Below are 16,695 nucleotides of genomic sequence, written 5' to 3'. Positions count from 1 at the left end.
TGAGTGTAGAGTCCCTTCATTCCCAAAGGTAGCAGTTTGGGGTCCGAAAGTGTCTTCTAAAATCCCATTAGGAGTGTTTATGCGGCCAATTTTTATTTCCTTTGCAAGGAAGATGAAAAGACTGAATCACCTTATCCATCGCAGGTTGGTACATGGGGTTTGGGCATACCTTTTTACTTGGGTATCGTATGGTATCTTCCCAGATCTTTGTGTGCATCTCTTGCTAGACTCTTGGTTAGCTCTTGGTTATGCCTATAGGGACTCAAGAGAGAATCCTATGGAGTCTTCTTCATCTTCCGATTGGTCAGGGTATTTGAGGGTCGATGCAAGAGATCATTGTCTCAAGACTCGTGATCAAGCGAAGGAGCTTGTATGTCATCTCAATGGCAATATCCGAACTAAATACCCATGATGGAATAGCAGACCAGTGATGTTTTTAGTTTACCAAATTCACAAACACCCACTCAACCCATACTCTTCCTCTTTGAGCAAATGATTGAACAAATCTCTCAGTGGCACAGAGATGCCTGCATTTGGGGATGATAAAACAGTTTGTTCACTAAACATGGGACCTTTGGGTCATAAGTTTTTATCTGCATGGACCAATTCCAGAAGTAATACCGTTGAATTCCCTCTGGAAGTCACCAATTTTCCTTTACACATGACTGTACAATTACTACTATTTAACATACAAATCTACAAATAAATAAACTACTGTAACTATCAAACAACAGCAGACTGGCAACTATCAAATGCGAATATATCTATATGGGTGGGGGAGATATGCAAGGATTGCATTACTGGAGAGGCAAGGGGAGATACACGTTTACCATTAATGCAGTCGAAATAATATTAGAGTTAAACACAAATACAATTCTAAAGACATTTCGACAACAACCAATTCACTAGAGATTGTCTCTAATGACTCTTTGATCCCTCCCTGATGAGTCAACTTCGAACTCCAAAAAAACTCTACAAATTTGAGCCACATAGCTACACACTCCATGTAAAAAATATGCTAGCAGTCGAATATTTGTCTACCAATTTCATAATACTCAAGCAAACATGAACAAATTGCACAGTCAAATACCATCATTGTATCTATCGGATTTGTAGAAAAAGAAAGTGAAGTAATGATCGAAACATCAAGACTGTCTGTTTGAGAACATAAATGAGGATTGAAGTGAGCAATTCTCAAACAGTCTCAATGCTTCGATCATCGCTTCATTCTCTCTTTCCTCATAAAAATCCAATGAGCACAACCATGGATTTGGAGTGTACAATTTGCTTAAGTGTGTATGAGGATGATGAGATCGGGAGGCATCTAACGAACTGCGAGCATATTTTTCACGAGGAGTGCATAAATATGTGGTGGCAGTCTCATTCAACTAGTCCAATTAGCAGAGGTCATGTGGAGTTGGAATTTGATTCATTACTGACTCATCAATTAGGGATCCAAGTATCATCAGAGATCCCTGGGGAGTTGGTTGTTATCTAAATGTCACCCATTCAATTGTAGGGTATCATATGTTTCACTCTAATATAATTGTAACACAATCAATGATAAATATGTAAGCACCCCTTACCCCTCCAATGCCATATTTTATTTCAACTTTCTAGTAACACTACGGCCAAACAATAGTAACCACAACCAAGTTCATTACTGTCAAATACCACTATGCATAGGGGAGATCTGCAAAGTTTTCTCTTCTTTCATCAATTCAACATGCAAGGTTCTAACCATACAAGACCTTAATCCATACTGCTGGTCTAATATAATAAATTCCCTCATTAGCCCGGGGGCCAATTCATTTGCCGTCCCCCAAGAAGGTGGATGTGAAGGTGATAAACAGATTGACCTGCAAAAAATAGTTGACCAAAATGAACAAGCAGGAAAACACGAAAAGTTCTCCACTTCAATTCCTATAAAACAAAGAATGAGAAGGCTTATAGAATATGTACATCCATTGGGTCCATCATTGATGACAATCCTGAAACCATCTTTGAGTCCTTCCTGTTCAGCAATGATCTTGGCAGTAAACAGAAGATGCCCAAGAATCTCACAATGTCTCTCCTCTGCCTGAAAACAACATTATATTCACATTTAATTGACAGTATCATAGTTACGGAATGAGTAAAGCAGATGAAAAGAAAAAAAGAAAAAAAGAAATGAACATGTCCAGTGAAATCTAGGAATAGCATTAATAGGAAATAAATTACGGAAACTAGATTTAGATGGTTTGAACATGTACAACTCAGACCAGTAATAGTACCAATTGGGTGCGTTGGTGCATCAACACACAACATTCAAGCGGAAGGTGAATCCATAGATAGTAATGAATTTTGAGGTTCTTTACATACAAAAAAAAAAAGGATTGGTAAAAGGTTAGTAGTCAGCTTGGTTCTTTAAAATTTTGCCTATAGCTGAGACAGATTTTTTTATACTTTAAAGGTAACTTGATAACAACCTGACTTTTACATTGTCAAAAGAATCGGTGACATTAACATTTATAATTTGTTACAGTTGATTTTCGGGTGTTATCGTTAAGAAATAAAAGCCGTGTTGATGAAGGGCCCTACTTGCAAATAATTTGAAACACAGGAGCTTCTTTATTCATTATTACTACTTTCTAGACAATAACTGTTCTGTAGGAGTTCTATGTCAGGGATTCACATGAGTGTTCTGAGATACATAAAATGAAACTGCTATAGAGGAATACCTTAGAGAGACCAGTTAGTCCATCCTTAACTTTGGGAATAATTAAGATGTGTGTGGGAGCTTGGGGAGCTATGTCCCTGAATGCAAGAACCTGTATACACACCACCGATCACAGAAGGTGGAGATCAAAACCAGAATTTAAGATTTCATAGTATTCTATTATAAATAAAAATACAGATAAAGTAGCATCTCATTAATGAGTAACTATTTTAGCAACTAATCCAAACAAAATAAAACAACCAAGAAACACATTCACCTTTTCCATTACAAACACATTTCACCTTTCCCCCACTGATGCAGTACAGGAGATGGCAGATACCTATCTCGAAGCATGGGAGAGAAAACGGGCCAAAACTCAACTTCATCAAAATGACTCAGGAAGACCCTAGATCAATTGGAAACAGCCCAACGGTCAATACTAATCGCTTCGCGATTGCTTACGTCGGATTTTGTCCAAATTCCATCTTTTAGGCCATCAAATTAGTACATTTACTATCTTAGGAAAGTTTTATTTTCGTTATAACTTTCTTTAGGAAAGTCCGTTTTTAATTCCGTTTGTTGCTTTAGATTCATCTCGATTATTAGTTTCCAAATTCATGGTTAACATGAAAATTTCCATTTTTATTAATTCTTCTTACTTCCATTAATTAGCAATCCTTGCTTTATAATAGATTTCTATGTAATGGAGATATTATTTTTGGGAGAATTAATAAAATTTCGTATTTTACCTTTTGTGTTGAGTTTTTTGGAGCTTTTCTTATTCTACGCCCGACCCTGCATCACGCACCCCCAAAACAAAGACACCACCACCCTAACATTACTACCACTGTTGGGTTGGAAAAGCCCTTTAAAAAAATTTCAACCATAGACACAATCCCTAAAATGGAGGATCATTCAAATTAGAGCTGTGAACCACCTGGCACTTTGCTGCAAGTATCATACATCTAAAGTAAATACACAAAGTTGAAGGGTTTGGTTTGGTTAATGAAGATGGTACAGGTGATCCACACTTGCCAAGCTATTATGAGTACAGAAAACTGTTTTCTTTCAATCATCTCGAAGTTAAAAAGATTATTTCTAGGAAATTACACATTAAAAACTCACTATAGAAGGCTAGGTAATATATCACAAAGAAAACTATAAGTTATGGCATATGCAATGGAAAATGTTATTGTAAACTAGCAGGTCTTTTGAAACATAAAAAATAAACTTGTTTTAGGCTTAAGAAGAATGATATAATACAAACATGAATAAAAAAAATCCACATGCCTACATTTCTAATCAGATTTTGTTCACTTAGAGTTCTTTCTCTATAGAATTATAGGTAGTGACAATAGTGAACCATGGCACAGAAAGCACAAGAGATGTAAAACTTTAGAAACAAGATGTCTTTGTATTACCACCAAAATCTTAATTATCCTTTATATCCATCTAATATAGAAGAAAAAGTAAAAATTTAAACAATCAGATCGGTTAATCCATAGGATAAAGCTAAATATTACAATCATCAACATTTGTAGAACCCCATTCCTTCCTTCTGTGAGTGAATTTATGATTTCTATGATACTGCTACCTGTAGAGTTGGATAACAGGAAAAACGCCATTACAAAGAGAAAGTATTTCAAGTAGAAAACAACACGGTACCTTATCATCCTCATAAACCACATTGGAAGGGATTTCCTTCTTTATAATTTTATCAAATCTGCAAATAAAACAGAGAAAAAGTTGATATATCTCATCTCATTATGTTGTCGTAACTCATAACATTTTAAATCTTCTACATGTGCTGTGCATCATTGTAGATTGGGGGTAAAAATAAAAATAAAAATAGATAAGTGAGACGGTACAGGCATGGTTTTAAAACTTGTTTTGACGTCTCGTCCATGAACGAGGCCGAGTAGTCTCGGATGAGATTTTAAAAAATGCCTTAGAATTAGAACAAACCATGTGTTTAACAACTTACTGAGTTGGCACTTTCAAGTAGATTGGCAAATTCATAGATCCAAAATCATAACAACAAAAAAATGAAGAAACGAGGGTTTTTGCTTTGTGCTAATGATTTTACAGAGTTCATCAAAGAAATTATAAGAAAACTTAAGATCTAAGACCTGACTCCCTGTAACCTGTCAGATTTGACAATTAAAAGAAATTATTGGAGATGGAAAGGGTTATCACTTACAACCAAGCCATCAAACAAATCTATTAAAGATTCAATATTTGAGAAGTAAGTTAGTCGAGTTTAGAGATTGCAAGCAAAGAAAATAATTATTAATCACAAGGACAGGAAGAAGTGGAGAGAGAGAGAGAGAGAGTACTTATCAAAAAAGAGAAGAGAGAAATTACATGGTGGGGGAATCAGATGGAACAGCTGCAAGAGCCGCTTCTTTCTCAGAAGCCATCGGACTAAAGTGTGAGGTTATGACTCCAATTCTGCTATTTAAGCTTTTATTTTTCCAATGACCTTCAGCACTCATTCTCCATCTGGCTCCGCCAAACCCTGCCTTTCTTTTTGCCTAGACACGGCCATAAGGAGAAGGGCGCGTCAAGTTTGAGGGCATTTTGGTCATATTAGAGAGAGGAAAATTTTCTCACCAACTTAGTAAGATTTCAAATCTTACCAAGGATCCTTGAGCTCATGGAAACAATTTTGATCCTAAAAATATTCAAAAAAAAGTCTTCATGGACTTAATCGAAAGTTTTGAAAATGGACTGCCACTAAACTCCTACCCCAACTCCTAAATTTAAAATTAAAATTTAACCATGAAAAATAATTTTTAAGCTTTTTTACTTTTGAAAAACAAATTCATAGAAATTTGTCCTCTACAATCAAATTGCATCGGATCATGTCAAAGACACCTCCAATCTCTCCATGAATTTTAGTTTGCTTAAAAAGAGTATGTTTGAGTTTCATGTTGTTATTTCAAATTATAAGATATATCCTATTTTCTAATATTTTTATATATTTTATATTTAAAATTTACATCATTAAATGTATATAATTATATTATAATTTGTGTCGTGCGAAAACATAACAAGACTAAAAATAAAGAAGAAACAAACACACAAGAACATAAAAATTATGTGTTTTGGCAAATTGCCTACATTCACAAAGAAGATGGAGAGAAATCAATTATCAACAATAAAGATTACATTCTCTATCCTCTACCGCAAGGAACCTCACAGAGCCAAAAAAAATAAATAAATAAATAAATACAAAGAAATCCAACTCAAAGTACATAAATATACTCAAAATAAAATTGCCTTGAGGGCCCTATCACCGAACCCTTGCATGGGCCCAGTCAAGTAACCTGGATTAGCCCACTATGCTTTGGGAAAAATCCCTTTTGATACTGTCTTACTTCTTGAAGTCCAAACCAATAAAAATATTAGACATCTCACAACAACAACTACAAACCAAGAAATGAATTTTCTCTTCCAAGGCCTAGAAAGCAGATTCCTTCTAGTGGCTAATCACTATCGGTCAGAACCGAGGTAACATAGGTTGCTCCATAAAAAAATTCTCAAAATATTTTTCAAGAAATCATGTATTGTTGTTTGACGCTGAATACTGTACTATTTGGAATATATTTTGCTTGGAAACTATTAAAACAGTGAAAAAAATCTTGAATAATTTCTTATACTCCTACTTGCCCACAAGGCCTTATTAGTAGCAAGTTACATGTAAATCATGAAACTAATTACTCATGAAATTGGCCAAAGTACTCTCTAAAACACATTGAACTTTTAAATTTAGGATCATGGCCGGCCCAAAAATTTTAAGTATACTGGAAAACCATTCAAGAAACAGGTATGGCCTTCTCCACTTGTTGCATACAGGGTGCATCAACAAGAAAGAATGATTTGAATTTTTGTATGATTTATCATCTTGATCATGGTGTCCCTTAATGGTGAGACTTCCACCGCTTGATCTAGTTAATGCCATCATCATCATCTAGTTCTAATTAAAATGTAACCACACCCACACACACAAAAAAACTCGCTCTTCAAATATTTATCATCAATAAATGTCTATCAAGAGACATTCTGTTTGAGATGCTATGCTCCACTGGCAAAAGAAAATTTCTATGTTATTGTACGTCAGTTCCTTTTCTATTCTAGAACTTTAGTCCTTTTAGCAGAGCACCCTTCGTCAAAACCGAGCCCAATACAAGTTGGGCGAGAGAAAATGGGGGAAAATCTGCATATTTTGGTTTGGATTCTGCACAGTAAAACTCTAAATTTAAGTTTTTGGGAAGCACATGACTGCAAAAACCCATACACAATTTCCAAAGAAGGTAAACACTTGACATGGAAAACAATTACGGTTCTGTGTAAAATCTGAAATAAGTGAACACTAAATGTACATTTGAGGCAGGCAACAGATCAATACATGCCGGCCCTACAGACTTCCATGATGTCAGGGGAAATAGGGAAAAGTAGTTTCCCTGGCATTTCAAAAGCATATTTATTTTTCATAGGTGCAGAAATATCAAGGAGTGCCACCAAACCCTACAAAACCTTCACAGAGCAGGTCAGTGAGTGGCTGAGCTTGTTCTTCGAAGCTGATATTTTGGTTCTGGTACTGGTACCCATGGCAATATATCCTCCAGCTCCTACAAGAAAATGCACAATAATAATTTATCAAGTTTTCTTGAGAATGCAAAATAATAATAATAGAACTAATAAAAGCCTGCAAATGCTCATCACCAATAAAGTCATGCAAGTAATTAGAAGCATATACGAATTATCACTTATCAAAAAGAGAAAGAAAATTTGTACAAGCGCCCACCACTGGCACTTAATTAGATGCCCAAAATGCCACCACCACTTCCAACTGAATTCCCCGTGAAAATCCATAGTTCACAAGAATCTGAGACTGTCATATTGTACCCATTATGGGAAATAGATGAGACTTCCTCTGAATCTAGAAAACTTTGGAAAGCCGATCTATGGACTAACAAAAAGATCTCTAGGTTTTGAAACCATAGGTAACGCATTGACATTGTGCCTGACCTATTGCTTGTATTTTTCTCAATGGGTCACTTCGGACAATGCCAATGCGCTGAAATCTGGTTGCACTGGTGTGGAAACATCCAAGTATCAACTTCATCAGGAATCTTCCCACTTAACCCTTCATGAATCACTTATATTCAAGCCCAGGACCCAAACCCCAGACATATCGAAGACTGGTTTTTCGTAGTCTCATTACTATTCTTTTGTCCAGTAAGGATGTTATCTCTTCGAATCTGAGTTAGTGGTGGACGTGGCCACATGAGCTGACTCATTTTTAAGGTCTTCATGAACATGTGACTGAGCCATGTCATTGGACATCTTCCTCATCCCTTCCTGTGCGCACAAGTTTTTTCTCTTTAACATAAGCAATGGGAAGCCCACACTTCACCACATTATACCTGGTGATGTTTGCCACAGAAGCATGGGAAGAACTGTAGAAGCAACAAACAACCATGAGTCTCCTCCAAGAGCATAATAGATCATCTGACCAATGTTCCTTTCAAGGCATCTTCTATGTTCTGAAACTCGATTCCATGCCTCAACAATCATAGAAACACAACCAGCTTTGGTACAGGTATTGACTTTCTCTATGACATGCAGTTGGAAACCAGTATGAAAAACTAAACGGAAGCAACAACCACCATTGTCTGGCCAGTGTTCCATTCAAGGCATCTCCTGTCTTCCAAAATTAGATTCAACACCTCAACAATCAACAAAACACAACTGGCTTTGGTAATGGAATTCAAGATTCTTGGAATGTCCTAATTCTTTCTTGGCACATTTTGGGTGTAGTCCAAACTCCTCATAAGTTTGATACCTTAATAAACCACTACTGGTCCTGCCATGGAATTTCCAATTTTCAAGAATAGGTGTAGTTGACCAGAAGTGAAAGGGAATTTCCCATAACCGGATCCATGAAGGATCAAACAAGATGTATCCAAGGAATCCATCTCCAGCCACCAACAGTGACCTACACCCTATCCTAGCCAGTCAAGAGAGAAATGAAGATTGTTGGGAAAACTCTCATCTCATCATTAACAACTACAATCAATCATATTTTGAGCTCAAAAGGGGTAAGAAGAAAACCAAGGGTGAGTTTGAGATGGATTTAATAGCTTATTTGATACCCTACCTAGGTGGAGCATTGTATTTGGTGACACAAGAAAAAGCCACCCCCACAAACATGCATTCTAATTCAGGCATAGAATATTGCTACTAAGCATGTTTGGGTTAGTTGGAACACATTCCCAACAGTACTTGGTGTTAAACCCCTGGTTCAAATCTTCATTCCATTTCAAATTGTTTCAATGGAACATTTTGGTTTTTTGACATACCAAAATGAAACATTGTGAAATTTCGAATGTAACATAGTATTTTGGAATGTTTTGAAAAGTATTTTGAAATATATCGATATAAAAATCTTTTATTAAAATTCGAACGTTCTAGAATGTTTATGCAAACTTGTTCTTGCACGATTTAACCCTCCAAACCTTTTTAACACATGCACGAGCCCTCCCCACTTGTTTCCTACGTCTCTCCACCACTCAATTATAAACCCAACTGTGAATTCTTTCTTAGCGAACTTATCTAGAAATTTCTTTTGTTTTTTGGTCGCCCTACTCAAATCTGATGTACAACCACGAGTCCTCTTCAACTCTGCACAAGCAACCATGTAATCACCCCTCATACACAAAGTAGGCTTTAATTCAAATAAAGGGCCAAGATCTGATTCCGCCCCTTCTCCTGAATTTAACACCAACTACACCTCTACCGATTGACCAGTCTTACACTACTGCACACCGGACACACCTTCGTTGACCCCAACTTCAACGACAAAAGAACACAACGAAGACGCAACCTCCGCCAGCCTACCACTCCCTTTTTTCTCTCCCACCACCAACTTAGCCTTTCCCTTTAGATCTACCAAATCATGGATCTCCACTGGACTGAAATCGTCAAGGCTGTTACCCACTTTGTAACAACACCCACCTTCTTCCACCAAAAGCCCTCCAGGCAATCTCCATGGCCTATATCTTACCTTAAGTCTAGTGGATGACAAATCCCCCAACTTTGTTGTTTGATAATCCACCTCAAAAAGACCCCCCAACTGCTACCCAATATAACCAAAAGCCTGGGGGGTCCAAAAATTAAAAGGCAACCCCGTAACCTTCACCCAAGACCTTTCCTTTATCCACGATTCATCCAACTTATTGACTTTCGCATACCACTAAGAGAACTTCACCTCTATTCCCGTTAACAACACTGATTTCAAACCAAGGATCAAGGTAGCCACAAATTTATTCTTAGCAAGAACCACTCTACTCGAATTCCCCCACGCATAGCACTTCAAATTAGGTTCCCTTATGTTTCTGCTCTCCTTCAACCTTTCCTCACAGCTTCCTTTAATAAACTCCAGTTAACAACTTCACAGTTCAAACTACAGACCATTGCCCACTTCCACACCCCATAACAATCCTCCATCCCCAAAACAGATTCCCTTCCATTCTCATCCGCACCCCCTTACCTCCTTCTCCTCACTCAATCTAAATGGTTCTTTCTTCTTTGTTCGCAGCACTTGAGCCCACGTAGCAATCCCCTAAGAGGTCTGCCCCTTTGCTCAGTTCCCCCTTCTCAACTTGAGCAGCCCCTAAAAGCGCTCCATCTTCTCTTCAAGTTCACAAACAAGCTCTCAACTTCAAACTAATACCCAACCACCCCTTACCATCCTTGCCTTCTGGGAAAACAAGGATTTGGATCTTCAAACAACTGAAGTTTCACAAACTTACCAAACATGTTCTGCATCTCTAAAGCTATCATGGTTCTCCCCTCCGAAACGTGTTTCTCCCAGTACTCCCTACCTGAATCTCCAACAGACGTTAAGATCCTACTTAGTCACAAGTCTTCCTTTAGCCGTAGAAAAACCCTCAATTCAAACATTTTTCCTGTTTCTACAATCTCTACTCCTTTACTTCTCTACTCCCAGCAAAGCCTAAATGAAAAAAAATTGATTCCACACACTCCACATTCATCTCTTCCCTATAAAATCCATCGAAGCTCCAAGTTCACAATTTTACGAATCCATCAGGACAGTCTTTCTGGACCTATTCAGGATCGTTGGGTGCTTTCCTGGAAATTGAGTTGAGTTTGAGAAAGAATGAAGCGTACCCACTTGAAGTGAACAAAACTTTCGTATTTATTATGATAAAACTGAAGTTTGACCATTTAAAGTGAATGTTTCGTTTTCTCATCGGTTTGCACTGGACAATCAATTGAGACAGCTTTTACTCTACAAGAATTGCTAACTTCTTCATTATCCCATCCTTACACACTTGCCTTGAGCCACAACAGTGGGATCACAGACTGTTGACCTTATAGGCCTGAAGTCTTTAATTCCCTCCCGTTTCTCAATCATAGATATAAGAGTGGTAAAAGCTACTGGTAAAATAAAATCCAAATATATCCTCCCTTTATTGAAACCCTTTCAAAATCTTCACAAGAACTACTTTGACAAGATGCAAACACTCCTTATAAATTGCCATGATAAAACCATATGGACCCAAAGCCTTATCTCCACTAAAACTCTAGCTTCCAGGATGAAAAGAGTATTGCCCATTGTAATTTCTCAAGGTCAAAGGGCCGTTATTAGGGAAAGATAGATGTTGGGATGGGATTCTTAACGCTAATGAATGCATGGATACCATAATCCATTCGAAAATATTGACAATCGTGTGGAGATCAATATGAGATGAGGCATACAACCATGGTGGTTGGACATTCTTGGATTATTTTCTTGGAGGATGGGTTTCAGATCAAACTAAAAAAAAATGAATCAGAAAGTTCAGTTTGATGGTACACTTCTTCGTTATTTTGTCTCTTTGTCTATTCATAGTTATGGTTAAAGCAAGAGATGGAAATGATGCAATCAGATCTGAAAATTTAGACTAATTTGTGTGAAAACTTCAAGAGAAGTTAAGAAGTCAAGTTGGAAGAAAAAAATCTCTCTCTCATCTATTTTATTCAACTAAAACAGATTTACAATTACATTTGATGGCTTATTTATAGGCAAAACAGAAACATAACAGCCCAAGTGAAGTGACTACATCACCCTTACACGAACACTTACAGTAATAAAAGAAAACTAAAGAGGAACTAACCAACTTCGACAACTAAGTAAATATTTCAAGTTGTTGCTAACCGAAATAACAAACAACTAACTAACTAACTCCAACAACTAGTTAACTTGGACTGCATCAGGAAATGGGAGTAATGAAAGATTTTCAACCACAATTGGGGATCATTGATCTCTCATCTTAATTTTGTAAATGGTGCAATTTTTATTTTTTTTGGAAAATTACTAGTTTTTGGATTTTAAGTCCACCAAAAGGCAGAGGACACATAACTCTTTATAGTTGCTACCCACTCTCACTCCATTATAAGAGATGTTGCTTTGTTGTGGTTTCAGATTTGGGCGTCAAACTTGACAAAAACAAGGGTTTCAAAGACTGGGAGGGTGATGATATTGGGAAGCATGTTACTAACTCAAGGAATGAGTTTGAGAGCTTCCTTAATATTATATTGGGCTCCCCTCGAGGGTTAGTTCAAAGTCCAACTGTGATCAAGTCAAACAGTGGTTTGCTAGAAGTTTACCCTTGCGGAAGATCCGAAACTTATCCAAGGGGACGAAGCTCTCAAATAAAGATCACTTTGTATAGTCTTTTTCATTATTTATTTTTTTTTTTTATTCTCTCCTTTATATTCCAATGTGCATCATGAGGATATTGGATAAATTGGTTAGGGACTTCATAAGAAATGGTTTGGATGATTAACTCAAATATCATCTTGTTGACTAGGAAAGGTTTTCACCTGGTGAATTGGGAAGATTAGAGCTGAGAAATGTTAGCCATGAACTCGCATATTTGAGAAAAGAAAGCCTAATAGCCTTTGGAGGCGAATGGTTAAAAGCAAGAAAGAAAAAAATTGGTATAATAATGGGGTTAGATTCACATATGGGTGCAGGCATGTAGCCTTTGATGGAGCATTTGAAATATCCAGCTTGAATATAGCAATACCATGCAATTCAAGGTGGGTAAAGGTGACTGAACCCAATTTTGAGAGGATACTTGGTGAGAGAAATTCCACTCAAAGAGGCATTTCCAGCTATTTTCTTTCTAAACATTAGAAAGGGGTTTCTCTACAAAGTATTGCATGATTGGTTCTCAGGACACTTATTGGAATTTGGATATGCATGCGTCAATAAGTAGGAGCTCGAGAACAATTCTAACTTAATCTCATATCAACGATTTTGCACCATCCACTTCTATGCTAAAAAAATAATGGAGGACAAACTAAGCTTTCAATACAAAATGATACCTTTTATAAAACCAACTGAAAGGGGAAAAAAGAGAGAAGATTATCAGGGAGAAATATCATAGAACCTTACCTTCTGTTTCTTGAGTCTTTCATTCTCTTCTTCTAGACGTGAAACCTTGTTCTCCAACTCATTGGTGTAAGCCTGTCGATAGCCAAAGATATCCATCCATCCATCAAGGTGGGGAAAAATAAAAATAAAAAAAGATCATGTTAATGGAGTTTCCTTAAAGGAACAATTAACGTTCAGACGCACACCTGCTTCCTGGCTCGTGACCGGGCTGCAGACTCCCTATTCTTGATCATTCTCTTCTGCCTCCTCTCGACCGTTTTCTCAACCAAGTCACCAGGGGCAACACGTTTCCTTCCAGACCTCTGTTTATCTAACAAGGTGCCCATCAAAGGGGGTGACATGTCCATTTGGTTCTCGACATATGAGACATCATCTAAAGGAGGGCTTGCACCTGAGTGTTCTGGTATGAATCCCCCCATCATATTTTGTTGTGGAGATTGAGGCTGGTACTGAAACCACTGGGGGGCTTGTTCTGGGAAATTTTGTGACATTGGGTCGATCCCTATAACATTTTTCTTCCCCACAGAAGCTTCAGCAACAACTCCTGCTTTCACCAAGAAATCTTCCAATGTCATCTCACCCAGTGTTGGCTGCTTTTCCTGAAGTTTCTTCTCTTCACTAGTAGTATTATTATTCTGTACTTGTTGAATATCTCGCCAAACTTCATCCACAGTTTTCTTGCTAAGAGCCCTAGTTAAAGTCAGGCTTGCCTGACGCTGTGGAGCAAAAGCCGATTCAAGTTGGTCTGTACTTGAAACAGCATTCTCAGCATCAAGGTTGGCTTCAGCTGTCCAAACATTTTTTAGTAGCTCCTCAAGGTTCATGCTGTTCAGTGGTTTGCCCAAGTCACCTAATTGGTTCTGAACTTCATCGAATGTAAAACTATACAAGGAGCCTTGTTGAGCCAATGGCTGGAACTGGTTACTACCACCTTGAGAACTCATTGTCTGAATCCCCATTCACCAATCTTTCCCCCTAAATTATCATTCCAAACCTAATACCTACACTACAAGATTGGGACAACAAGGAAGATAGATTTTCAGTTATGTTCTATTATTCTTAACAAATCTCAGGTTTGAACTGCACAAAAATATAAAAATAAAATTGGGAGACATTACATAGCACTTAGTTAAAAGGTATTATTTAGAAAAACAAAAAGACCGTCTTTAATACATTGCATCTGCCTGACATGGATGTAAATTCCCCCGCAAAAATCTTGCTTAAAACCATCAACTCGTTCAAACCCAGGCACAAAACTCGAATCAGAAAGTAGCCACCCCCCCCCCCCCCCCCCCCCCAAAAAAAAAAAAAAAAAAATTCCTTGAATGGTTGTAGATCGCATTCGTCCCATAAAAATAAAAATAAAAAAGCAAGGAAAAGAACCGTAAGGAGATAAACCATCAGATCGCCCACTATCACTCCACTACACCCGCAAATAAAAATAAAATAACATCAAAACGAGCTTCATAAAGAAATAGAGAACAAGATATCGATGAAAAAAAAAACTGACCATGAAATTCTCCAAATTGTTTCACTACACACTGTACTTGCTTGCCGCTGAGTACGATCTGAATCTTCAAAAGAGCCAATTTTTTCTGTTGTTATTATTGTATCATCTAAAGATGAAACCTAAATACCCATTCTTCGATGGTCGATCAGAAAAAAGAAGAAGCCATAAACCTATTTTCAGAAAAACTTAGTCCTTGGTCCCTGCTTAAATCGGCAGAGACGAATGACTCCCTTCGAACAAAAAACCTGAGCTGTGTGGCCCTGGAATTGTTACTAGTGTTTTAAAATCCCGAGTTTCACTCCACTCGACTAGAAGACCTGTGAGGCCGATTGGAACGTGTTTGCTAACAACAAATAATATGCAGCCACGTGTATTTGTAGAGTACTGTTAAAGGCACTCTACAACCAAGGTAACCTCACAATAGCCAATTTCTTTCGTCTTAGATGGGTTAAAAGTTTGCAAATGAGCTGATTTTCGGTGACGGTCTTTGATGAGGAGATCATCCTGATCAAAAAGCAGCTCATTCTGAAAGTTCTAATTGCATCAAAACTGACTTTTTTTAAAAAAAAAAAAAAATTGTATGATTCACGATTTTTAAACTTATTTTAATGGGGTTTGAAGTTTCGGAATAAAACTGATTTTTAGAGTAGATGATTTCCTTATTATCGAGATCATACTCACCAAAAACCAATTCATTCCAAAATTTTAACTCATATAAGATAAAACAATTTGACTATTGTATATAAATTGCCCTTATTAATACATGGGGTGCTTTGTTGTTTATAAGTTTAGAATGATGAGGTATGACCATTTGAATGCATCATCATTATACCTCAAAAAATGGAGTATTTCATAGGAATCACTATTTTTTGGCAAATTATAGATCTCAAAATGAAAATTCGAGAACATTGAAATGCATATATCGTTTATAGACCACGAATCGAGCGAATGAACGAGCAAAGAAATACAACCGTTCCAATAAATAGTAAAACATTTCAAGTTTTCAATGAGAACGAGTACTCGTGCAGAGTACCCCATTCTCTCTTATTTTTAGGGATGATAATCAATTCGTATCAAAAATCTTTCTTCTCTAAAAACGTAAGTATTTTCGATGCAGGTGAGTGGACATAATTTAGAAGTAAGTCTTACAAATGAGTAATAAGATATGACCATGGAAATGTAATGAGTAATAATTGTTTTTCGACAGACTATAAGTTTAAAATGAAAATCCAGAATCATGGAAATGTAGTTATCATCATACGGATGAGTGGATATACGGTATAAATCCATCGAATGAACAAGTAGGGAGATACAATCGCTTCAATTAAATAGTAAAAAATTTCAACTTTTTAACAAAAACGGGTGCTCGTCCGAAATACCCGATTCTTTGTTGTTTTCAAAATGATAGTCAATCAGTATCGAAAATCCTTCTTCTTGAAAAACGTATGTATTTTCTATATGGACGAGTGGTGTAAGTTAGAAGTAAATCCCACAAAATATTACCATTTGAACGCATCATCATCATCATTTGAACTAGTAAGGAGATACGGTCGTTTCAATAACCTGTAAAAAAATTTAAAGTTCTCAACGAGAACAAGTATTCGTACGGAGTACCTAATTTTTTGTTGTTTTCGAGGATTATAATCAATTTGGAATGAAAATCTATAACCATACGAATGAACATGTGTGTATCATTACCCGACAAACCTATTTTTATTACAAAAACTTATTGGAATTCTGACTTCAAGGGGACCTTATTTTTTCAACCTTGTTACTTGAGCAAACCCTGGAGTGTCAATCCACGTTATAAATTTCAAATTTATGCAGTTATTTTGTTACTTTACATACCTTGGAGTGGATCCAAAAAACATGATCTTATGTCACATGCCAAACACACCTTTATTCCTACTAGCCAAACCTACGCTGAATATCCACCAAACGCCACAAATACATACAGATTGTAACCGAAAGATAATATTCACCAAACTAAGATAAAACTTGAAGAACAATTTC

General features: G+C 36.9%; 2 protein-coding genes across 3 annotated transcripts; both read right to left on the bottom strand.

Annotated features, from left to right (window-relative positions):
- Positions 1-1,642: 1,642 nt before the first annotated feature.
- On the bottom strand, positions 1,643-5,239 carry HIT3 (HIS triad family protein 3). Its single transcript, XM_086426474.1, has 5 exons — positions 5,063-5,239; positions 4,364-4,421; positions 2,721-2,810; positions 1,963-2,080; positions 1,643-1,859 (listed from the first exon to the last, which is right to left on the bottom strand). Exons 1-5 carry the CDS (start codon positions 5,191-5,193, stop codon positions 1,792-1,794), a joined length of 465 nt encoding a protein of 154 aa, XP_086282600.1. The 5' UTR covers positions 5,194-5,239; the 3' UTR covers positions 1,643-1,791.
- Positions 5,240-6,954: 1,715 nt separating this feature from the next.
- On the bottom strand, positions 6,955-15,005 carry LOC147383695 (ABSCISIC ACID-INSENSITIVE 5-like protein 2). 2 transcript variants are annotated; one of them, XM_086426473.1, is made up of 4 exons: positions 14,683-15,005; positions 13,358-14,173; positions 13,173-13,244; positions 6,955-7,332 (listed from the first exon to the last, which is right to left on the bottom strand). In XM_086426473.1, the coding sequence occupies exons 2-4, from the start codon at positions 14,129-14,131 to the stop codon at positions 7,252-7,254; spliced, it is 927 nt and encodes a 308-aa protein (XP_086282599.1). In that variant the 5' UTR covers positions 14,132-14,173; positions 14,683-15,005; the 3' UTR covers positions 6,955-7,251. The 2 variants fall into 2 exon arrangements, with proteins under 2 accessions (XP_086282599.1, XP_086282598.1); XM_086426472.1 differs by having other exon boundaries at positions 13,358-14,178; positions 14,683-15,004.
- Positions 15,006-16,695: the final 1,690 nt, after the last annotated feature.

This window comes from Akebia trifoliata, chromosome 15 (assembly GCF_017979445.1).
Source record: "Akebia trifoliata isolate Shusen 1 chromosome 15, ASM1797944v1, whole genome shotgun sequence".
Lineage (NCBI taxonomy): Eukaryota > Viridiplantae > Streptophyta > Magnoliopsida > Ranunculales > Lardizabalaceae > Akebia > Akebia trifoliata.
This window is presented reverse-complemented; position numbering and strand designations above follow the sequence as displayed.

What these genes read in the sequence shown, in the direction of transcription:
- LOC147383695 (XM_086426473.1), bottom strand. Translation starts at nt 14,131, where the DNA reads ATGGGGATTCAGACAATGAGTTCTCAAGGTGGTAGTAACCAGTTCCAG. An exon ending in GGTCACGAGCCAGGAAGCAG is followed by an intron (nt 13,245 to 13,357) that starts GTGTGCGTCTGA and finishes GGCTATCGACAG; the next exon opens with GCTTACACCAATGAGTTGGA. An exon ending in AAAGACTCAAGAAACAGAAG is followed by an intron (nt 7,333 to 13,172) that starts GTAAGGTTCTAT and finishes ATTTTCTTGTAG; the next exon opens with GAGCTGGAGGATATATTGCC.
- HIT3 (XM_086426474.1), bottom strand. Translation starts at nt 5,193, where the DNA reads ATGAGTGCTGAAGGTCATTGGAAAAATAAAAGCTTAAATAGCAGAATT. An exon ending in TGGTTTATGAGGATGATAAG is followed by an intron (nt 2,811 to 4,363) that starts GTACCGTGTTGT and finishes GTGTGTATACAG; the next exon opens with GTTCTTGCATTCAGGGACAT. An exon ending in CAATGATGGACCCAATGGAT is followed by an intron (nt 1,860 to 1,962) that starts GTACATATTCTA and finishes TATTTTTTGCAG; the next exon opens with GTCAATCTGTTTATCACCTT.